The 24,150-nt window shown below is 44.6% G+C and overlaps 1 protein-coding gene across 1 annotated transcript; it reads left to right on the top strand.

Annotated features, from left to right (window-relative positions):
• Positions 1–743: 743 nt before the first annotated feature.
• Positions 744–22,400, top strand: LOC134513842 (protein ELYS-like; the record flags this gene model as incomplete). The annotated part of the gene is made up of 24 exons (XM_063331027.1): positions 744–864; positions 1,584–1,837; positions 3,543–3,723; positions 4,517–4,724; positions 5,440–5,556; positions 6,524–6,608; positions 9,617–9,764; positions 10,415–10,547; positions 10,635–10,816; positions 11,198–11,259; positions 14,150–14,278; positions 16,023–16,113; positions 16,202–16,291; positions 16,454–16,594; positions 17,370–17,474; positions 18,250–18,343; positions 19,233–19,356; positions 19,478–19,534; positions 20,503–20,649; positions 20,741–20,928; positions 21,098–21,242; positions 21,338–21,469; positions 22,059–22,206; positions 22,294–22,400. Coding segments are annotated over exons 1-24 (3,189 nt in total), but the record flags the coding sequence as incomplete, so codon positions are not given.
• Positions 22,401–24,150: the final 1,750 nt, after the last annotated feature.

Below are 24,150 nucleotides of genomic sequence, written 5' to 3'. Positions count from 1 at the left end.
AGTCAGCATGTTTTGTGAAACCATCTCTTCAGCTGCGGCTGGCCATATTTTTAGCTTTTTCGTCAGTAAGCCCATTGCATTGTTGGCCCTTGAAACGGATTTTCAGGTACTACCGTCAGTCAAAACTGACGTCCCTGAACCCTGACTTGGCTGAATGTGATTCTGCTTGAACATGTAATTTCTCCATGTTTATTCTTCTTGGAGCTTTTTAATGCAAAAATCTATCCTCAGCCTGTGACTCGTGGTACGCTCCTTTCTTTGGAAATAGTTTGGAAGTCATAAGTACCTAAGGTGAAGACCAATGGTAATTTTGGCTGCTAGAAGACAACTGACAATAAGTAACAAAGGGTAAAGTACGAAATCAAGGGAAAGGACAAATGGAAAGTTGTACCTGTTACTGAGAAGCTTTTTAAAATCTGATTTTTCTCAGCTCCCATCTTCCTAACCTGTGTGAGTAGACTTGAACTCAGTGTATTGGGCTTTTTCCTGTTATTTCTCTGTGGATACGTCTGGGTCGCTTTTTGTTGGTGATCTCACAGGCATCAGAAAAGCAAAGGATTCTCCTTTTGCTCTGCCGGGAGAGCAAAAAGTCTCCCGAGTGCCATTATTTGCAAGGAAAAGAGCTAGAGGTGATGTCTAGGGGATTTTTCACTGCATACTGATGAAACTTCTGTCACTCTCAAGAATAGTTCTGGCTGACGTGAGTCTAGTTGTGCAATTTTTTCCTGTATTTACAGTGAAGAATGCAAGACCTAACAGCTGAGGTAACGAGCAGTCTGCTGCAGTTTCCAGAGGTGACTCTTCAGGCACTTGGGGAAGATGAGGGAACCCTCGGCTCTGTGCTGTGCGGGAGGTTTTCTGGAGGTGAGCATTTTCCTTTAAATTTGGTCTCGGTATAAAGCTGTTCTTGCCTGGAGGCTACCTGAAGCCTCAGGTCATCGTATCAGCTGTGTCAGGTTGGTGCTGTTAAGAGGCATCCTGTTTAGAGAGAGAGAACAAAAAGGGTGCTTCAGCGATGACAAATGCTAATATTAAAACGTGAGTATAGTTAAACTTTGAAGTGGACTTTCCAGGTGATGTGACAGTAGAGCTGGGTGCCTATCTGGAGGTCTAGGCTTCTGTTAAGACCAGGTGGAATCTATCTACCTGAGTGTAAATGCAGGAATTGAGCTCATACTTCCTTTGGGCTGGCAGTAGTTCAGCGAAACAAAATGCCTTCGATTCTTCCTCTACGCTCTAAGACTTGTATTCCCATATGCGTTTAGATCATTTCTAGCAAAACCAAGGCGAATATGGTATAAAGGCTGTCGATCAGGACCTTGTCATCTTTATCGCAAACAACCCAGATTCTTCGGTGCGGGAATGACAAGTACAAATGCAAAATAACAAGGTGGTTAATTTTAGGAGGGATTGCTTGGGGATTTCAACGGGTGATTTTGAATCATTGACTAGAATGAGGTAGGTCGGTCTTCCTCTGCTAGGTACGTTTATTGAAGGAAAGGGGCAGGCACTGTGATTTTTTTTCAGCTGTTTTCAGTCTTCCGTTGGACATTTGCTTCAGTCCTCTTTCTTTTCTCTCACAGGGAGAAACGGCCTGGCGTGGTTGGCACGTGGTCCTCACCTTGAGGTGGTGAACTGTGTGACAGGAGAGCGGCTCTCTGCGTACCGTTTCAGTGGAGTCAATGAACAGCCTCCCACTGTTCGTGTGGTGAAGGAGTTTTCCTGGGAGAAGAGAACTGGACTGCTGGTTGGGTTGGAAGACGCAGAGGGAAGTGTTCTCTGTCTGTACGACCTTGGACTCTCAAGAGTGGTTAAAGCAGTTGTTCTTCCCGGGAGGGTAGGTACTTTTTAATTGGAGAAACGAAGCTTTGATGTTGTTAGGTGCTGCGTAGGCCTGTTTTAGGACAAGCTTTGGAGCGTCTCTTTGTAGGAGGTATTTTTTCTATCGCGCGTTAACATCCTGTCACTTGAGAGTATCCAGTCAAGACGGTGTTGCTGTAAAATCTTGGGCTTAATGTGCCATTATTGTTGGAGTTTACTGAGAGTAAAACAAGTTTTCTGGTTTTATTGTAGAGCACAGAGTTACCTGATTCTCTCCTTCCGCAAAAAGGCATTGAAAAGCACCTTTGTTTGGCCCTAATTGCTTGATTTCCATCAGAAATACCGTCTTTAAAATGGCTCAGAATTCCATAGTTGTGCTGTAAATGACTTCGACACATTGCCTTGAATCTCAGCCTAGCAAGCAGGCTGAGGAGAACACATTTTTCTGTTGACTTAGGAGAGGAAAAAAGAGCCTCTAGTGAGTTATCTGACAGATTGTTGGGAGGTCACCTTTCAGCCTGCAGTCCTTGAATCTCTGCTCTCTGACTAGTGTGTTTGTGTAGATGGGACACACTGGTGTAATGTTGCTGATGTTTTCTGTCTTCTGTAACCCAGAAACTCAAATGATGTGTGTCCCCTAGCCTCATTATCTTAATGTAAACAAGAATCGGTGGCAGTCAATAGAACATCAAGATTCATTTTTATCATCTTAGAATCTGCAACAACTAACTAACTAACTAACTAACTTCTTAGCCAGCTTTCCATCAGCTGCTTTGGTTTGACTTGCTAGAATACAGGTGGAGTTTTGTTTGTTTGTAATGCTACAGTGTGATGACTAGTAGTAAGCATTCGTATTGGGGTGACTGAGAGAGAGAAATACGTGCAGCTTTAGCGCAGGAGTCTTTGTGCGCTCGTGTCTCTGCTCTAGCAGTCAGTGTTGTCCTGGGATGTGCTGCAACGTGTGCTGAAAGGTCTGTCTTCGCCTTGTGAGACAGTTGCGTGCAGACTGCTGGGCACGTGAGAGAGCAGTGTGCGCTTCCTCCTTTAGGTGGAGTCACCTTTTTATCTGAGAAGCTGCTGCTTTAGGCTGGCTTTTAACATTTTTCTCAACATTCGTGAAAGCGCTGGTGTGCATTTAAAGCTTCTTTTCCTTTATGTGGTTGTTACTTTTCTTCTAAATGCGGACTAGTGTGAATTTTACTAAGCTGGTCTCTCCCTTCAACGCTTTCTAAATACGTTTCGCTCCCATGGAAATGGTGTGTCTCCCATGCAACTTGGCCGCTGCCTCGTCTGACTCTCGAGCCCTGATTTATCCTAACGCCCGTTTGTCAAAGAAGGCATAGACTGTATCGCGGTGCTGGTGGGCTGTGAGCGGTGGGAGACCTCGATGTAGTTGTGTTTGTCTGTCTTAAGCCCCTTGAATACGATAAAGTTTCTTGAGTATAACTGATTTTCTGTGTTTTCCTCCAGTTAATTACTGCGAAGTAGGAAATGGAAATTGCTAAGCTGTACTAATAGAATGCCCCATGTAAGTTGAAGTTAAGTCACTTACCCGCAGGAAATCTAGTAAATGGAAGGCAGTAACAGGTTTTTGTACGGGGCTTTTTTGTCTTTGTCTCTTTTCTTGATCTAATTGCAAACAATGCTTTGATGCTCCTGTATTTACTTTTTCTATTGAGCTTGTCAAAGAGCTCAAATAGTAACTTGTAGTTTTCCTGTAGGTAACCGCTATAGAACCCATAGCGAATCACGGAGGACCCAGCGTGAGCACTCAGCACCTCCATCAGAGTCTGCGATGGCTCTTTGGGGTGGCAGCAGTGGCTACAGATGCTGGCCATCTGCTTCTGGTTGACCTTAGTTTGGATGATTGCTCCTGCACTCAGAACGATATCGAAGCATTGGGTAAGCCTGCAGTTTTTCCACATGAATTTAAACGCAAGAAAACTTCTGTCTTCTAACGAAACAGTATGCATCCCACTTTGAAGACCCTTGTGTCAGACATTTCTGACGACTGGTTACAGGTGGCAGTTTGACATCGTGTAGTCCTGACCTGATTAAACCTGGGAGCGTCTGACTGCTCCTCGCAGTGTTGTAAATGCCCCCTCCCGCCAAGGTCCCTGTGCCACTATGATTCTTGCCAGAGAGGTGTAGGAATTTTGCCACGTGAGCCGGTGCGGCCGCCTGGTAGGAAGTTGTGTTGGAGGAGCCCTGTTTCCCGGGAATGCTCTTCTGCTTGTGTTAATTGACTTGGGGCAAATTTTGGGCTTGTTTTTTAAAATAAACCCCACTTACCAACACCCATGCATTTGGATGAATGAAATCTCGAATAGGTGTACTCAGATTGCATACACCGTTTTGGCTATTACAACAGCAGCTTCAGCAATTGGTGCCACTTCAAACACGAGGTGCCACTTCAAATTTCATCACGAGGCCCAAACTCCTGCTTTTCAGAGTCCAGGAAGAATTTGGTTACGTTTTTACCTAGCTTTCAAATGTGAGTGAGAATACTTGTCTGATCCGAGAGTTCTTATGTTCTTTGAAGACATACATAATGGAAATGGCAAAAAAAGTGTTGCATAAATGGCTATTTTGCCTGGCACGGTAGCATTAGATGATAGGGGTTGTCACGTCAGTGCCTAAAATGCAGCCTAAATGGCATAACGTATTCATTTATTGCTTGGTTTTGTGTGTGTAGATCTAGAAGTTGTCACTAAAAATCCTGCTGAAGTTGCACAAAGAAGAGAAACTGTGACCAGCGAAGGGAGACGTCTCTGTTTTCAACTACAAAATGCTTCCGGAACAGCAGTATCAGCCCTGTGCTACATAAGCAGAAGCAACCAGCTCGTTGTGGGTTTCTCGGATGGCTACCTGTCGCTCTGGAATATGAAAACTTTGAAGAGAGAGTAAGTAGGCCTTTACACTTGGCCATGCCTGGAGGTGTGGGGCTCTCGATTTGTTGCTTAAGGAAGTATGTGGATGTAAAGAGAACTTTTTCAGGGACTGACATGAGTATGAGTATAATCTTGGCACGTTCAGAAATCCTCTTCTGACATAACTTTTCAGTCATACCTGGATCAAGTGGTCCGCCTTCTCCCCAGTGGACTAGGATTGTTTTCCTTATTGTGCCTGTGGATTGAGGAATTGTGGGAAGCATGCTTCCTGGGGTTTTCAGAACCGGTTACTGCAACTGGGGCATCCATTGAAAGGCTGAAGTATGTCAGTGATGTGATTTTGGTGCCGATATTCTCTAAAGTGTCCAGGGTGAAACTAGTGAGACATGAAAACTCAATAGCTGACCTGTGCCTGAAAAATGTATTCTTTCCTGCATGTCAGCTTTGGCCAAAAGAGCAATCTCACCTGAGATATTTGGCTAACTTCTGGTCGGGATTCCCTTCAGCAGATCTGCACTGACTCCCCAGAAGCTGTTGGATGCATAAATAGACAGTGGAGGAATAATTAGGTGGCAAGAGTAGAGTGTGGAGGTACAAATAAGGTTCAGAAGTCAGGAAGAACAATGCTTGACGTAGTCCAAGAAACGAGAAACTACCTGTGTTTGGGCCACTAGGCTCACCTTTTTTTTCTTTTTCGTTTTGCTTTTTTTTTCCCCTAAACCTGTAGGCACCACTCTCAGCTTGAAGGAGGGAGGATTCCTGTCTATGCTGTCACTTTTCAAGAGCCTGAGAATGATCCTCGCAATTGTTGCTACTTGTGGGCTGTTCAGTCTACGCAGGAAAGGTGAATAAAAACTTTAACTATCAGCCACTGAATTATTTCTTTTTTTTTTTTAAGGATATTTGTTCCCATACAGTTGAACATGTGTATTTGTTGTGTGTCTGCGATTCTTTCCGGTACGGAAGGTGTTAAACTTAGAATGCAATTTTTACAGGATTTACCAGACGTGAAGCGGGACCTACTAGTTCCTGCCTTCTGTCAGAAGGCACAGCAACAGTGGCTATATTCTTCTGCTCGCATTCTCAAATGGTTTGCTTTTGTTCCTCGATGACCGCTTCATCATTTGTTTGATAGTCACACCGTGGTATTAAAATACCACTAGGAGCAGTTGAGGCTGCAGATCTAGAACACCAGACGTGCCCACACAACAGCCTGCCGCCCCTAAAGGCGGCGGTGACAGTATTGCCGATGGCCTTGTGCCAGCGTCAGCAGTCTGTGGAGCCTTGGTGAGGCAGTGCAGCTCCCCGGGCAGAAAACGATTCAGCAGAAAAGCCAATGGGTTCCTGCTGTTCTGCTGAATCAAATCGGACTTGGAAGGGTGCAGAGTGTGCAAGAGGGGGAGGGGAACTTTGGTGGTAAGGGAAGGGCAGAGAGATCTCTCTGTCTGCATCAGCAAGCGATTCCATCAGCTCAGCTGTTGGTAGAGTGGCAGTCTTTTAAAATTTGACTTCAAAGCAGTTTTGATGGAGAACTCTTCATTGTGAAGAACTATTTCCAACAATTCTTAGTCCATACAACATATTACAGCTTTCCAATTGTACGGTTGGCTTTTGCCCCTGAAGCTGTTAGTGTCAAAACGCCCTCCTTTATGTTTCAGTGGCTAAATGTGGCCGGTGATCATGTTTTGGGAAGAGGTGGTGTTCTTTTCAGCAGGAGCATGCTATTAAGAAAACGTCTAGGTCTACTAACACGACGATGAGGACTATAAAGCAGCTTTGTAACCAAATTTCATAATTTATCCCTTTTTCAGTGAAGGTGATGTGGTGAGTTTACACCTGCTGCAGTTAGCATTTGGTGACAGAAAACGCGTGGCCTCAGGACAAGTCATGTATGAGGTAAGAGGTGCATGCGTGGGAAAAGCAGACAATAGTAATTTTCTCTAAGGGAGTATCAGTTGAGTTACAGGGGTGAGATTTACCATCAAACTTCAGAGCTGGCTGAAAAAATAATCATGTTTTGCTGAGTCTTCTTGGGCACGGCCTTTGTCCATACCTTTTGGAAAGAAGGCGTACCATTTTATACTGCAGTGTCGTGTGTTCCAGCTAGATCCATCTGCAAAGAGCCCGTATAAATGAAATTCCTGAAGAGGACGCGGCTTTTGCAAATAAAATTATTCTGAAATACCAAACGAATGGCATGTAGGAAGAGAAGATTGGGCCTTGAATCGCTTGGTTTAACCAAGCTTCGGACTTGAATAAGCTTCTGTCTCTCTCCCTTTCTTAAAATACAGTCATACTCTAGTCTTTGCTGATCTTCAGTTTTATATTCTTGGTTTCTCTTAGCGCTTTGTCAGCCGGACTTTTCACATGAAATGCACCTACAGTGTCTCTTCAGTGTTGATCCTGACACTTAGTAGCTGTAAAGATAACTCGTTCTTCTTTTTGGCTGGGTGACCTATTCAATCTACTCTTAAAGCCAGGAAAATATGTAATTTGGTCAGAAGAGTGTACCTAAATGTTAGATCTGGCTCCAAGAGGATGCGTTTAAAATACAGATGTGAGGTATCATTGCATCTCAGATAGCTAACAGAGACAAGGCGCATCTGTTAGATGTGTAATTCCATTCAGTTGTACGCCTGGAAGTCTTCCAAAATCTTTTTGAGGGGACAGTAATCTTAGTTCAGAGCAAGTCTTTCCTCCTGATTTGGTACTTTCTCTTGCATATTCTCAATAGCTATGGAACGAAACAGGGGTGACTCTTGTATCGTGGTACTCTGGTTTTTGTAGGGACTGTGCCTTTTGATTTTTTTGGATTAATTTAGATTTTGAGTGTTTTGCTTATGTGTAGGAAAGGTGCTTCCTCATTTGGCACTGTTGCTTTTGCATAGATAGAGGTTAGGTGTTTGGAAAAGGTGGTGTTTCTTTAAAATGCATTATCTATCACGGTGACCAAGTAGAAGGATCTTCCAGGGATTCATCGCGTGCTGGATGCTATCTCTTTATCTTTGTTGATGTGCGGGACCTGTGCTCCACAGCGGATACTTTTAGTCTCAGAACACTTCCTTGTAGTCACAGATTGGTTAGTACTACATGACTGTCTGCCTGCATGGCTGTCTGAGTCAAGTTTCTTGTCCATCTTCAGGGGTAGAAAATTTAAGTGTCTCCCGTTTGCTAGGCCAAGTTTGAGTAAAGAAGGAGGAATCTACTGTTGATCCTTGTTCATTGGATAGAGTTCATAGGAGCTCAAAAGACTTTTTCAATACAGCAGTGCTTTTTGTTCCAGGAATTAGGTTTGAGGCTATGAAGCAGTGCCTCTTTGACTGTGTGTCATGGTAAAAGTCACAAATAGGACTTATGGAACATGTGGTACTGTGTTTTTCTATATGCGTGTCAAACTCTTGTCTCCATTGCCTTCAAGGCTGGTTTAAGTCTGCTTAAGTAATTAAACAGAAAGGTATGTTTAAGTAATGCTTCCAAAGACCCTTTTTGTACTGTCGCAGCAGTTGCTAAATCTGGTGCATCAAATCACGATTGTAGAGCGCATCTTTACCCTCGTTCTGCACAATGCTTGCGGATGGGCAGAGTATACACTCTCTACTTTGATATCAGAGTTTGAGCAGTGCATCTCGTTTGAAAACTTGTTTTTGTGTTTTGCTAGTCAATGGAGTCATTACTTAACATCTCCCATACAATGGAGTTCCTTAGAATGACTTTGCCCGGCGTGGAAAGTTTAAAATGCACTGCTTTGCTTCAGAAGCATTTTCTTTTTAGTTATGAAAGACTTTTTTTAATTATTTAATTTTTCTTTTTAGACAACCTTCATATTTATTTGTAACACTTCCTGGAATCATTAAGAGAAAGCTCGCCTCTTCTCAGATTAGGTGAATTAGATGTATCCTATGAGATCATACGGGAATGTGTGGTCTCATGCCAGTTCGTTTCAGAGCTCTGCAAGTTTAGGAAACCTGGGTAGAATGTGGCGTTATCAGTTTATGGGTTGTGTGGGTTGGGTTTCTTTTTCCCTCTTTTTTTTTTTTTTTTAATTATAGAGCTGCTATTTGTCCCCAGTACACCCATTCATGTGTTGTATGGTAGACAGTTTGAATGAATGCTGTATTTGGAAAGACGGTATTTCACTTCACGCTTACTTAAAAAATGGCACTATCAGAGGTTCAACACAATCGTGCCGGGGTTTCTGTGTATCTCAAAATTAGTTTGTTTACTGTGTAGTAATTCGTGATGCTAAAAGCCTTGGCCACGTGCACCCTGTGTCCTTTCCGGTTTTCCCTTTTGCTGTTGGCTGTGCTTGGTGAAGGAGCTGAGGGGTATTTCACCCGTTAGTCTCTGACAAGATGAGAGGAGGAGCTGTCATAGCTTACGTGGCTTGAAAGAAGATTGCTAATCAGTATGAAGTTCTCACAGTAACTAGAGAGGGGTGCACGGTCACTCTGGTGGTGTGCCCATAGAAAATGCCTCTTGACAGCTTTAGCTGCTGGGGCTTCTCTAACTTCATCAGTTCTGCAATCAAGACATGGAGCAAAGAGCTTTGCATGCATGTGTGTTGCATCATTTTAGATATCTCTTTGTAGCGATATATTTATTTTTATAAAGAACATTCTTGGATGTCGCAAGGAATTCTGCAAAACATGTTTAGATCTGAAGAATGTTAGGGAAATTCTAAATTTTGAAAAAGTGCAAAGCCTTTACAGCCAAACTTACCCGTTACGATTTGACACTGCATTCTCTTGCATGTCAGGCGTAGTTTCTATTTACCATCAGAAATAGGCTCATGCGAAATACACAGTATAATAAGCCTATTCTGTTAGACTGTCTTTCATGTTTAGCCATAATGTATGTTTTTATCTTAGAATGACCTTTGCTCTCTTCTCTGATTTTTCCCCCAGGGTTTGCAATACTGTGGCGAAAAGTTCAGTTTAGATCTCACGGGTGGAGTCTTTCCCTTGAGAGGCCAGATGAGTACTAAATTAATCAGCTGCCAGACTGTCGAAAAATTCCGCAGCGACGTTGACGGAGAGGATAGCGTAAATGAAGGTTTGTTCTGATGTCCGTGTTTGGTGATTTTAAAAGAAGTGCTTTTGGAACCTAAGCAACGAATGCTGTTCTGTCCCCACAGTCTGAAAGTCTTGCCTATCTGCATAGACTAGATTGTTGGGATTATTTACGAAGAAAAAATGGATGCTTAAGTTATGTGGGACTTCTTTAAGGGAAAAAGTGGGTTTTATTTTATGCTTGCTGACATGCTATCGCGATGTATGGTGGGGCCGTTTGTATGATGATGGTCAGTCGTTTTACTCCTCCAGCTGCCATCTTTGAACAAGAAGTTCAAACTCTCCATTGCTTAGGAATGTTACCAGAATTTTTTCCCTTCTTCAAACCGATGTCTGCCTCTGCATCCAGATGGTAGCCCGTCACAAGTGCTGTTCCCCAGGGCACTGCACTGGGGCCACTTCTCTTTAGTATCTTGACCAGTGATCTGGACGAGGGGACAAGAAAAAGGGGCAGTGTGACTGAAACCTATCACAGAGATGTTTGCTATTCCGTAATTACTGTAATCACTCTTAGGAAGTGTTGTGTTTCACGAGTGACAGAACAGAATGAAGCCAAAATAGAAAGTGGTGTTTTAAAACTATCGGATCTATCGTATTTTCTACAAGTCAGAAACAACGTCTTGTCTTTTACAGTCACGTCTCCTGACACCAGTGTCTCAGTCTTCAGTTGGCAAGTGAATACGTACGGTCAGGGAAAACCATCTACTTACCTGGGTGTATTTGACATTAATCGCTGGTATTCTGCTCAAATGCCAGATTCGCTAAGGTAGATTTTTCTTCAGTAGTTTTCCATATGCCTGCCAATAATTCATTTGAATGTCGGCATTTAGCTTACGCGCTTGTTTTCTTTAAGGCCGGAAGAATTCCCTCATGAGTGCCCCTATTTTGCACTGTGGTCGCTGGATACCGTAGTGAGCGTGACTTCTCCGAAGCTCCTTTTGGATATTCTGGTCCATGAGCGGAGTCTAAGTCGGGGAGTTCCTCCTTCTTATCCACCACCTGAGCGGTTTTTTCATCCGGGCAACTATAACTTTGGTAGGTATTTCACTGCTTTTGAGAGTGATAAGCTTAAAATGAGGTCAAATGCCATTCATTGGTTCTCTTGTTCAGTCATTGTTTGTCATTCAAAACCCAACCCAAACCAAAAAAACACCCAGTCCCCCCCAAACCCAACTCTGATCACGTTGTACTGACAAGGTATTTACTATTGTGGAACATATCTGACAGCCGGCTGAGTTTTGGTGCTTTTGTAATGTAGCCGGTGAAGTGGTGCTGGTTATAGCCTGAAATGACTGTGAACTGAAGCTCAAAGCACTCAGTTATATGTTTCTAGATACCGGTGTGTAAAAAATGTAAAGTGGTCATGCCATAACTGTGAGAGTACGGAAGGTTGTCAAACGTTCCCTGTTTCTGCAGATGGTACGTGCTTGCTGACCTCCGGAGTCGTTCACATGACTTGCACCGGCTTCCAGAAGGAGGTGATCTTTTACTGTATCTTTATTGCGAGTGGCAGGAGATGTAGCTTTTCTAAGTTTTCTGTTGCACTGCTTTCCGTGTTAGGGACCGTTTCATGCTCATCCTGCCCGTCCACACGCATAGTTGCAATTGTATCCTGTCGCCAGCTGTATGCAAATGGTAATGTTTTAGGTCCCCTCTTGGGACTGTACAACTGCCATTCATAGAATCATAGAATCATAGAATTGTTGAGGTTGGAAGGGACCTTTAAGATCATCGAGTCCAACCTTTAGCCTACCCTGACAAGAGCCACTTCTAAACCATGTCCCTCAGTGCCCCATCTACCCTTTTTTTAAACACCTCCAGAGATGGTGAATCCACCACCCCCCTGGGCAGCCTATTCCAATGTTTAATAACCCTTTCAGTGAAAAAATGTCTCCTAATATCTAATCTAAACCTCCCCTGACGTAACTTGAACCCGTTTCCCCTCGTCCTATCACTTGTCACCAGGGAGAAGAGGTCAGCCCCCATCTCTCTACAACCTCCTTTCAGGTAGTTGTAGAGGGTGATAAGGTCTCCCCTCAGCCTCCTCTTTTCCAGGCTAAACAACCCCAGCTCCCTCAGTCGTTCTTCATAAGGTTTGTCCTCCAGGCCCCTCACCAGCTTTGTAGCCCTTCTCTGGACACACTCCAACACCTCAATGGCCCTCTTGTAGCGAGGGGCCCAAAACTGAACGCAGTACTCGAGGTGGGGCCTCACCAGTGCCGAGTACAGGGGGATGATCACTTCCCTAGTCCGGCTCACCACACTATTCCTGATACAGGCTAGGATGCTGTTGTCCTTCTTGGCCACCTGGGCACAGTGCTGGCTCATATTCAGCCGGCTGTCAACCAACACTCCCAAGTCCTTTTCTGTCGAGCTGCTTTCAAGCCATTCTGCCCCAATCCTGTAGCGCTGCATGGGGTTGTTGTGACCCAAGTGCAGGACCCGGCACTTGGCCTTGTTGAACCTCATACCATTGGTCTCAGCCCATCGGTCCAGCCTGTCCAGATCCCTCTGCAGAGCCAACCTACCCTCAAGCAGATCAACACGCCCGCCCAGTTTAGTGTCATCTGCGAACTTACTGAGGGTGCATTCAATCCCTTCATCCAGATCATTGATAAAGATATTAAAGAGAAACGGCCCCAGCACCGAACCCTGGGGGACACCACTTGTGACTGGACACCAACTGGATTTAACTCCATTTACCACCACTCTCTGGGCACGGCCATCCAGCCAGTTTTTTACCCAGCGAAGAGTACACCTGTCCAGGCCATGAGCAGCCAGTTTCTCCAGGAGAATGCTGTGGGAAACAGTATCAAAAGCTTTGCAAAAATCCAAGTAGATAACATCCGCAGCTTTTCCCTCATCCACTAAGTGGGTCACCTTATCATAGAAGGATATTAGGTTTGATAGGCATGACCTGCCCTTCACAAACCCATGCTGACTGGGCCTGATCACCCTGTTCTCCTGCATGTGCCGTGTAATGGCACTGAGGAGGATCTGTTCCATGACCTTCCCAGGCACCGAGGTCAGACTGACTGGCCTGTAGTTCCCCGGATCCTCCTTCCGGCCCTTCTTGTGGATGGGTGTCACATTTGCTAACCTCCAGTCAGCTGGGACCTCCCCGGTTGTACAGGACTGCTCATAAATGATACCAAGTGGCCTGGCGAGCACCTCCGCCAGCTCTTTCAATACCCTTGGGTGGATCCCATCCGGCCCCATAGATTTGTGCACCTCCAGGTGCTGAAGCAGGTCCCTCACCATTTCCCTTTGGATTAGAGGGGCTTCATTCTGCTCCCAATCCCTGTCTTCTAGTTCAGGGGTCTGGGTGCTCAGGGAACAACTGGTCCTACTGCTGAAGACTGAGGCAAAGACTTCAATAAGTACCTCAGCCTTTTCCTCATGCTTGGTCACTATGTTGCCGGCCCCATCTACTAGAGGACAGAGATAATCCTTAGTCCTCTTCCTACTGCTAATATATTTATAGAAGCTTTTTTTGTTGTCCTTGACAACAGAAGCCAGGTTTAGCTCCAGCTGGGCTTTGGCCCTCCTGATTTTTTCCCTACATAGCTTAACTACCTCTTTGTAGTCGTCTTGAGTGGCCTGCCCTTCCTTCCAGAGGCCATAGATCCTCTTTTTTTCCCGAAGTTGCAACACTAGCTCCCTGTTTAGCCAGGCCGGCCTTTTTCCCCAACGGCTTGTCTTCTGGCACATGGGGACAGCCTGCTCCTGCGCATTGTCTCCTCTTGAAGCACGATCGGGGATTGAATGTCTAGAAAGGAATGCAACGTTGCTCCAGGAGCAAGATCAAAACCACTGTAGAAGGCGGGGAAAGGTGTTACTTCTTTATTGCCCCTCAGTCGAACTGCCTGCATAGTCTTGAGTTAGAGTTTCGATCCCTGATTCTCTTGGAAAAAGGAGGGAATGGAGAAAATGAAAAATCACATAACTGTTTGAGGAGTGAAAATTTTGTTTTCTCCCAAACTCGGCCAATTATAACTTCTGAGCCACGGCACAGATTGTGACAGATAATTTTGAGTGAAGTTTCAGCTCACTAAATGTTTCCAACATGAATCGGCTTCCATACGAATAGGCATAGAAAGGATCTTCCAAAGCGTGAAGTTGCATGTTAGCTGAGCTTATATAGAATGTATTTTGTGTCAGTGTTGAGGGAAAGAGCAAGGCCTGTGTATAGACAGAGAAGGTAGAAAAGACTTAATTACGCAGATTGCTAACCTAAAGCATCTTAGTGGTTCAGGCTGTCTGACGGTGTCAGTGAACATTTAGATTCTTCCTTTTAGAGGTTATCCAGAAGCGTAGTGACGGAATAACAATGCTGTCTTAATCTGTGGTTTTCGATTGATGTTTCAGACCTTGAATTTTTTGAAGAAATCTGGCCCTTCAATATGGGAAGCCATTCAGGAGAGCTACAATAGGTGTCTTGTAGCTGGCTTGCTGTCTCCAAGACCAGTTGATGTCCAGCCATCCAGTTTGAGTCAGGTGAGTGCCTATGAGGGAATCAAGGGGGAAATACATCCATCTGGTCTGACAGGGCTGGAGGGGCTACAAGACACGATACTCCAATTTGAAATACAGGTGTTGACCTGAGCTAGCAGAAGTAACCGTATCCTTAGATCCAAAGTAGTGACTTTGACCGGGAACAGCCCTAAGAGATCTGTCTTTAGAGACCCCTCTCTTAATTCGGTGCCACACACAGATGCGCACAAGGAAGCGTGCAGTCAGTGCTGGTCATGCCCAACATAACGCATGTGTCCCCCAGAGTAACCCCCATCCCTGTCAGTTTCTCAAAGCAGTGGTTCAGTGCAGTAGCCGACGATGGGGGCGTCTCACTGGGATGCGAGCTCTTGCAGACGTCGGCTTGCTGCACTGTCACTGTACGTGATCATTTGCTTCCAAGGAAGTGGGCTGTGGTAAAGGATTACTGCTGTCAGCTCTCCCTGGCAATTTCTTCACGGCTTGCCCTCGTTTTCCCTTCATCGGTAGGCTTTTCTGCATCCTCTCCGGGCGGATCTTCACCTCTGTAGCCTCTGCCTTGTGCTGCAGTAGCCCAATTTGCTGCTCTGAGACTGCCCTCTTGCAGCTGCAACACCTTAATCACCTTTATCTCATGACACTCGCTACCTTCTATGTGCTTTATGCCACCACAGTGACTTCACTCCCCCTGCCATAGGTTTTCCATTTGCAATGCACCAACCTTTCCCTGGAGCGATCAGCAGGAAGGGGAGAGCAGCCTTCCCGCTGCCCTCCTCTTCCTGTCTCCTGCATTCGTCACCACATTTGTGGACGTGTGTTAGGACATGAACGCTTCTGCACAGTGTGGTAGCTCAAAGACATTTCTTGGCAAGCTGGCCAATGGTGTGTTTCCTTGTCTGAAACCAGTTTTCAGAAAAAGATGGCAATATCACATGTGTGTTCTACATGTGTAGAAGTCGCTTTGAATGTCATGATTTTGCCTAGAGGGGAAAGATACTTTTGAATGTGTTTAAAAAAACCCAACCAACCAACCAAATCCCATCCCAAAAACCAAAGTAAAAACTTATGAAGGGTCCTCTCACCTGAGAGAAGTACGAGAACACCAGCTGAGATAAGCTACTACTTAATATCGCGCGTCTGTGCATACCCGTGATTTATCCTTGTAAGGATTACCACTACACTATAATACAGTATTTGAAGAGCCTAACATTTAAACCATTAGGATGTAAATGTTTCGGTTCTTTTCTGTCACGTTACAAAATTCCAATGTACTGTTTTGGGTGTCAGAACTGCTTCATGTCTTCATGGTCTAGAAAGCTGCTTGGCCGTAGCTTCACTGTTTCCATGCAAATGTTGCACAGTTGTGTTTGTCCTGTCCCCTTCCTGAGTTCCTGAAGGCAAACTTATCTGCACAGATGTGTAACGCGTATTAGCAGAGGATGTTTCTGGACGTAGTAAGCTGGAACTCAGAACGTGAAGACTGTAATGCAGAGGCATGCGAAGAAAGATTAGAATTAGGCTGCAGTAAGTTGAAATGTCAGAGGAGAAGTGTGTTAATGTGTTCCTCAGAGCAGTGAGCAGTCCAGCCTGTGGCTGGAATTAAGAGAAAGGACGTGGCATTCCTGGCCTGTGTCCTGATTGACTTTGTGATGTCTGAATGAGTATACAGTTAGAAAGAAACATTTACTGTTGATGGTTCACATGGTGCAAGTAGGTAAGATTCTCATTTGAGTTTGTCTGTTACGTTTAGGAGGAGCAGCTGGAAGCAGTATTGTCAGCTGCTGTCCAGACAGGTTCTGTGGGACTTCTGACTGGATGCATTAAACATTGGATATCTGAAGGTAATACTTGGAACGTTGTTTTTTTACGTGGTACCTCTTTGAGTTGGAGCCTGTTGATTCATTTCTTTTTTGTTCTCTTTGTTTAAAGAGCAGCCAAGGTCTGCTGGTAATTTACGGTTTGTTCTTGAGTGGACATGGAACCAAGTGATCTCTACAAAGGAAGAATTTGACCAAATCTGTGAGTACTAGTGTAGTCATTCTGCAAACCTAAAGTCGTTCTTTCTGATTGAGCTTCCTCAGTAATACGCCGCTATAGGATATTGCACGTGGTCCTTGAAGTGCGCCTTGAAACTCTGGAATTGCTCTGTCGGCTAACGATTTAATATTTATTCTTGAAAAGGTGTTCCGCTGTTTGATGGCTCTTGCAACTTCATTGACCCCCAGACATTACGGTCTCTCCAGCGCTGCCAGTTGCTTTTGAGCAACCTTAGCACGGTCTTAAACTGTTTTCTCACAGAAGCACAAGAGCTTACTGAAAAAGGTTTGTAGTAGTGCTACAAAATCTTTGGTATGTTTTATTAAGATTTGGAATTGTGGCAACATGGGCTTTTGTTGTTTCTGAGGATTGGAAGACAGTCACATTTAGCTGGGAGAAGGGGCTTAAAGCTGAGCGCTTGGGACCACCACAAAACACGCATGGAGTTCAGGGCAACAGTTTATGGTGGAGCTCATGCAAGGGGGTGGGGGAGGCTACATCCAGAGAGAAGCTTAGTAGGCAACTGGGCTGAAATTACAGCAACCGAATGTGGTATTGCTGAAAATTATTCCTTTGAGTTCTTAGCTAGCAAGTTCTAGTTGCATGCAGACACCGTGTTGCAAATTGCTAAACAATACGAAGGAAGCGTAAACGAGTAACATGCAAAGTAAGTTACTTGAGTTTCTACAGCTTTTTCTCTTAGAAATGGTTCTTGGCCTATTGAGAAAAGAAAAGACTATCCCTTTGCTATCAGAAGAATCTCTGCTACGTGAGAAACAGATGTCTTATTCCTGCGTGCATTTAGTAGTTCAGGCTTTGGGGTTTTGGTTTTTTTTTTTTATTTTAGCCTTTAGTGAGTTTAGTTCTTTATAGGGGTTGCTTTTTGGTTTGGTGGTGATAGTGGTTTTTTTCTTCAAATAAGAAAGCGATACAGCATGAAAAACGCAAAGAGAAAGATTTCTAATGTGCTATTTTTATACTTTTGGTTTAGTAGGATGAAGGGAGTTTTGTGAAAATGAACAGAATTGCATAACGCTAATCATCTCCTGCCTTTTTTCAGGTTTTGCAGACGTGACAAATAAGCAAGCGGTAACCGGCCTCATTTCTTTGTATGCACGAGTGGTCATCTGGTTCTGTCGATCCGGTCTCCTTCCAGAGGGTTTAGGTAAGCGTGACCTGTCATACGTTTGTAGCAAGGCGACCATCCAGTGAGTGACTCCCACGAACGCATGCTTAGCCATGTTTTTGTAACGGTTTCGTCAGGAAGAAGTCGTGCTGGTTCAGTGGCAGGGTGTGCTGAAGTTCTGTGGGTGAAGCTGAGATTTTGCCTGGTTGTCAAGTACACGGCGTAGAATGAGGCAGGCAGTTTCTTTCCTGGGTGGATTTTAGGAATAGCAATGGACCCCTGACGTCACGGCGCTGCTTGTGTCCACAGCTTGAACTACTTGAGATTTTAAACAAAGTACTATTAAACAACAAGTACCGGAATGCTTGTTTTTACAGTGAGAGCATTACCTGCATGTTTTGAACTTTCTATCAGTTGCTTGAGGAGAAATTACACCTTGGAAATCCTTCTTTAGTTGGATGGATTAGAAATTCCATTGTCAGCCTTAATTGTCTCACAAACAATTGTTTTAAACAATGGTTTTAAAACCATTCCCTTTGAGAACTGGGTGGTTTTTTTTATAGTGGACTTCAGCTTACCCTACACGTTGTGAATGCTGCGTGAACTGTAACCTTGAAACGGCACTTGGGGCAAGAAGGAATTGAGTCTTGTCTCTTAGAGTTCTTTTAGCAAAGGCAGAAAGAGGATTGGCTTCTTTCAGAGTTGGAGGCTTCTTGATGCTTAGCTTGTACGATCTTCTGTCTCTTTAGGCAAAAATTTTCGTTTACAAGTGTGATATGACTGCTTTAACTTGCTTCTACTTTGTTGCCTGTAGATGACGATACGCGTTTGTCAAGACCTTTCTACAATTATCCTCTGATTGAGAGCTGCTATACTGGTCACCGACAGAAACTTGAGCGTTTATCAAGGTAAGAGCTAGAGGAAGACTCTAGAACACTTCCACGGCAAATTCAGAAGTGGAAGGGAATGGCTTTTATCTCAACAGTTGCATGGGCTATGCGTAATGCCGCTGCCAGCAATACTCTTGACTTCAGTGACACGTGTGTTCTGTTGAACAGAGAGGTTACTTTCCTGTGTTAAAACGTTGCTATCTACCTCTGCTTAGTACCACTGGTTGGTATCATCATTTTTCGGGAGTCTATTTTATTCATTGGCTAATGTGTATAATTTCTGACTACTGAAAAAGGCCATGTGATTAGGGCAGGATCAGTCACCTCCATATGACCATATGACCGATTATGACCACATGACCAATAGAGGGTCATAACTTTGTTGGCCTAAGTCCCCTTCTCACAAGTACGTGGTGTGATTTCGTAAGATGGTTGGAGTTACATGGAGTTGGCACGCCTCGCACTCTCCTGGCTGTCGGATAGAAGTCACTTGCTAACGTCAGCTCTCTTTCCTGGACTAGCTGCCTAGCACATAGGCGGCATGCCTTGGATTAGCCGATAATAGGTTTTTCTTTGGAAATTGTACTGAAAACTGAATAAAGACCTGACCAAGCTTCGGCGATGGCACTGTGACCAAGAGGCTGCAAGGTGAGTTAAGGTGGAAGCTGCAGGGTAGGAGGTATTGACTTCAAAGTTCATCTTCCTTGGCTTACTTCTCAAGTAACTTACATACAGGCTCGTGTGTTCCTTCGAAGCGCAGAGCCTCTAGTGTCCTTTTTCTGCTTTGTGCCATCGGGAGATGAAAGGGCAGGGCTGCAGTCAGCAGAAGACTGGAGGAAAGCCGTTACACCGGGAGGCTGGAATTAGTGTTTAACTCTGTCCAAATCCTTGCTACCTTTTGTTCCAGAGGAAAATGGGACTCGGACTGCTTGATGGTTGATGGAATGGTTTCCCAGTTAGGAGACCAAGTGGAGAAGCTGTGGCGGAGAGATGCAGGAGGAACTGGGAAATACCCGCCTGCCAGTTTGCATGTGAGTGTCCTGTTCACTGAGAACAACAACAAACGGCCGCCCTCCCCGCCAAACCCCACCCAAAAGCCAATGATTTAGGGAAGACAGGCGTTTTTTCAGAACTTTTAATTTTTCATTTCAGGCACTGCTGGATCTCTATTTGCTAGAAAACATTGAAGAAAACTGCAAACACGCAATTGTATCCTTTCTAGTTATTTTTATTACACCTCCAGGGGATGCACATAAATGTTCTTCAGTGTTGGTCGCCGACCTGTTTCGTAACATTTTTTCATTTATGCTTCAAAGACGATGCAAGTGAAAACATTTAGTTTAGCGTTAAGTTGTAGACAGAAGCGCTGTTTTATTTCTTTGTACTGTGGATTTTTGATGACTTTTTTCTTAAACGTTTTGTTGCAAAAGTCTTCTCCGATAGGGAGAAAACAGTTTTAGTAATAAGGGTTGAAGATATAAAATGTCCTTAGTTTTTCTCCAAATTTAAACACCGTTTAAAATTTTCTAAAACACCCATGATGGGTTATAAAACAATTTCTGTTTCAGAGCAAAAGGATTTCTAAGAGTGGTTTCCCAGTACCGGATTTTTGCTGAAATCACGGGTTTTCCAGTGCAGCTCACGGTGCTTGCTTTGGTTCCGTTGAAAGTGCAGGCACACGGAATAAGCAACAGGGAGAAGAGAAAAGTCATGGGGCAGAAACTTAATTTTTAAGCTGCTGAAATACACAGCCTTGCTTTTGCTGTTTGTTGCCTAACCCGCGAGGGGAGCCTAGAGAGCAAGGGGCTTAGAAACGCTTATAGCCCAGAGCTGTCTCGTTAGATGATGTCCCTAAAAACGGACGTCAGAAAGAGAAAATGACGCTACCAATGAGTGACCCGCATACTGGTTTAAATCCAGTTTTAAGCATTCGGAGCTGAGCTGTACTGTAAGGATGCCACAATTTACACTGTTTTATAGACGCTGGACATGAGGGAAAAACCCAACTGTGGAATTTATTTGCTGTAATAATTGAGCGTTGGATGCTCCAATGTTTTGAATGTATTTTCTGCTTCCTACCACTTTTATATTCTTACTTCATTATGTTTTTCTAAAGGTAATGTGATAAAGTTTTGGTCTTACAAACTGATTAGCCTTAATGAGATACCTGATGTCAGACAATTTACTTGCTGCTGGATATCAAGCGTTCCTTTCCGAGTGAGACAGAAACTTCAGTCGACTCCTTTGCAACTGCCTTTGGCATGCCTTGGGGACTTGTTAAGCTTGTTGAAGGTTTTTGGCTTCTAGATCACAATGATTACGAAGTAAGTATGGTAGAGTTGAGTCAGACATACATGGCAGTACAAAGCTATAATCTAGAAAATGATTTTAAAACCCGATCTCTAACTTGTACAGAATTCACTGGCCCTGCTCTTTCATCCCGCTACAATCAAAACGGCGTCATGGCAGCACAAGAGAATTATTCAGTCCCTCCTGTGCCAAGGGGAGCATGGGCAAGCCCTCAGATACATCCAGCTGATGAGGCCACCCACGGCAAGCAGCGGGGAAGTGCAGCTTCTCCTCACTGTGTTGCTCTCCAATAGGTAAAGAAATACACCCCACCATTTTGTCACGCAAATCTTGTGAAAATGGAGAACAAAGAATAGAAATCATCATCCCCTAAGTTTCCTTTAAACTTTGAGTACAAGACTCTTGGGGCATCTCTTTGGTTATGCTATTAACATGCCTTTACGTCTGAAACATTAATTACAGGTGCATGGTGGAGGCTTGGGGTCTGTTGCACCAACATGCCGCTCAGGCAAACTTAGAAGACCTCTTAAAACACATGTACGAAATGTGCCGGGAGATGGGCCTGATGGAAGACTTGCTGAAGCTGCCTTTCACAGACACCGAACAAGTAAGTGGGAGCAAGGAAAAATGTTCATCGTCTCTTTGAAAAGAGAAAAGGCAGAGCCATAACAGATTTTTGGAATGATTTTTTTTTTCTCATAGGAGTGTTTGGAGAAGTTTTTAAGGACCAGTGCTGGTGTTCAGAATCAAGAATTCCTTTTAGTCTACCATCTGCAGCGTGCCAACTACATTGCAGCACTAGAGCTGAATCAATCCATGAATGTCAATCTTATGGTAAGCGTGAACTTGTGTTCTGGATTTGTGACGCGTTTGCTGTTTTCTGGAATCATAGTTTTCCAGTGACTCAAACTTCTAAGGTGGTTTGGAAGTCGTAGGTCCCGCATTTGAAAACTGTCATGCGGCCAGGTGGTGTGCGTAGGTCGCTTTTTCTTGCTTGTTTTAATCTTCACATCATGTTGTCCAGGGTAATTTCCAGTTGTCCCGTATATTCAGGGCGCTGGCGTTTCAGGAAGAACAAGGGAAAGCCTGCTATGTAGTAAGTCGTTTGCAAATTGCAGGTGATATCAGAAAATTGCAGGTGATAACAGGCGTATCAGAAGAAGGTTCTGCAGAGTGCCAGCATTGTTTTAACTTCAAGTTGTAGGCTCTGTTGCTATTCCAGTCTTCCTTCCACTTTGCTAAAAGTACCAGGTGAAATCGGTGTGTGCGGATGGGTAGAACTTGCCGCTGTTCTGTGCAGTGGAGGTGTTTTCCCACACCCGTAGAGGAAATCGGCTCACTAATGCGAAATAGCACGGAGAGGTCTGTGCAATGAACTTCTTGTAATGAGTTAAGCTTTTGCTTTCCGCTTTTCCTTCATCAGAACGACGGCGATCATCGCTTGACCGACAGAGCAGTTGCCAGAAATTCTCTATTAGCCCAATATGGCAAGATCCTTCCACGAATTGAAAGGCAGCTGGCCGTAGAGAGAGCCAAGCTTTACCATTTGCCTGCACTGGCCTCAAGAGAAGGTAACTTTTAGCGGGGGGAAATAGAGGGGAGAATTCCCTGTCACTTGGATGACACCAGGCTGAAATTTTCCCCCTCTTGCTTTCCAGTCTCAAGACCAAAGCCATTAACTCCAGTAAGAAAACAAGCTAAAGCAGGAAATGTGCGTCGAAGACCAAATTTTCTGGCGAAAATATTGTCCAGAATTAAAGAATCCTGGGCAGGAATGAAGGAGAAAACCGGTTTCTCACAAGGTGGATTTTAAAGATGATGTCGTTTTTATAGCTGCTAAACGTGCTGTTTCTTCAGCAGGATGTTTCTAAAATTGAGGATGTTTCTAAAATGGGACCTGTTGAGATCCAAACAGGAGAGCAAGCAGTTGGGTTTCAACAGCACCCGCCAGTCCCTCACTAGAGGCAGGAACAAGAAGAGACCTTAGATGCATTCACTTATTCAGCTCGTCTCGGCTTTGGGATTTAGGACAACACTGTGGAGAAGACGGGGCTGGACTTGGGAATACGCAAATCCCTCATGGGAGTCAATGGAAAATTTGGGTTGGGAAGAAGGCAGCAGGTCACAAAGCTCTTCACGTGGATCTAGAAGGAACGAATACTTGCTCAGCACAGGGAACGGGAAAAGACGAGGTGGAGCTATTTAGAATATACTGTGTTGTCTCAGGCAGTCCAAGCGGTTCCTTGAAGTGCAGGGTTGAGCTGTCGGATGTGAGGGCTGGCCAGTTGGACAAAGTGTTGCCGACTGGAACTTTCAGCTTTTCTCTCATCGTTGCCTTTTACCCTGTTAGATGCAGAGTGGGTCGCCGTGTGGGCATTTGTCGTCAGTGCAGGAAGTACTGCAATGGGATGATTTCTGCCAGTTGTGGCTACAGCTCGCATTGTAAAACTGCTCACTTTGTCCAGGAGTGGTGGCAAATCGTAGTCAGGAACAGAAATACCAGAAACGGGGCACGCGATGGCGTACACTGAACACTCTCTTCTCCGTCCCTTAAACACAGAGGCTGTCATCGGTAGCAGAGAGTACACTGTATGTTTCTGACTTTACACCCAGCAGTGATCTGAAAGGAAAAGCGGCATTTCACTGTCCTCAGTTTCATCTGTGTGAGTGTGAAGTCAGTCTGTTTGGTAATGACTATTGCATTAACAGGCTTTTTTTTAACTGTAGGTGGTGGAAGATAGTGCGCTTAAGTCACCAACCTCAGAAGCAGCACCGGCAACGCCAGGATAAAGTGAAGGACATCCATCGGGCGATCGTCCATACAGCTAGGATTCTCCAGAGTCATAGTCAGCATGTTGTTTGACTGTCAATAAACATTGTTGAATGTGATGCAGCTGAAGGAGACGGAGAGCTTTTTACACCTCAGAGTAATTTTCAGAGACAAGCGTTGTAATAAGGAATGCCCCCCAGCCCTCCTCCTCTCGCTTAGCTTTTGTAGCTGAGCAGACGGCAGAGGGTATGGAACATCCCTTTGGTCAGTTTGGGTCAGCTGTCCTGGCTACGTGCCCTCCCAGGATCTTGTCTTTTTTCCTCCTGAGTCCTTTCTCAGACCCAGCCTTCGCACCGCACCCCTAGCAGCTCCCTCTGCATCTCCGGGATGATCAGTTCGCCCTCCTCTACGAGCAAAGGAACCCAGAATATCTTCCAGGAAGGAGAACTCGAACCCCACGTGGACTGATGGAGTAAGGTGGGCTGTAGTTAGTGATTTTTCCAGTTAAAGGCTTTACAGACCGTGATTACACTTGCAGTTTTATAGAGTTTGCTCAAACTGCTTACGTTGAGAACTGGAACTGCAAATCAGAATGGCAGACTTGCATTTGGTCTTAAACGGCTATGTTAGGCCTTCTGTAACGTCACCTGCCTGCCTGCAGGAACACTCGGAATTAGGAGAATTTGAGATTTGAGGTTTGTGCGGTGACGTCATCCTGGGAGCTTCGTCCAGTTTTGTATGGACT

Source organism: Chroicocephalus ridibundus, chromosome 3 (assembly GCF_963924245.1).
Source record: "Chroicocephalus ridibundus chromosome 3, bChrRid1.1, whole genome shotgun sequence".
In the NCBI taxonomy this organism is placed as follows: Eukaryota; Metazoa; Chordata; class Aves; order Charadriiformes; family Laridae; genus Chroicocephalus; species Chroicocephalus ridibundus.
This window is presented reverse-complemented; position numbering and strand designations above follow the sequence as displayed.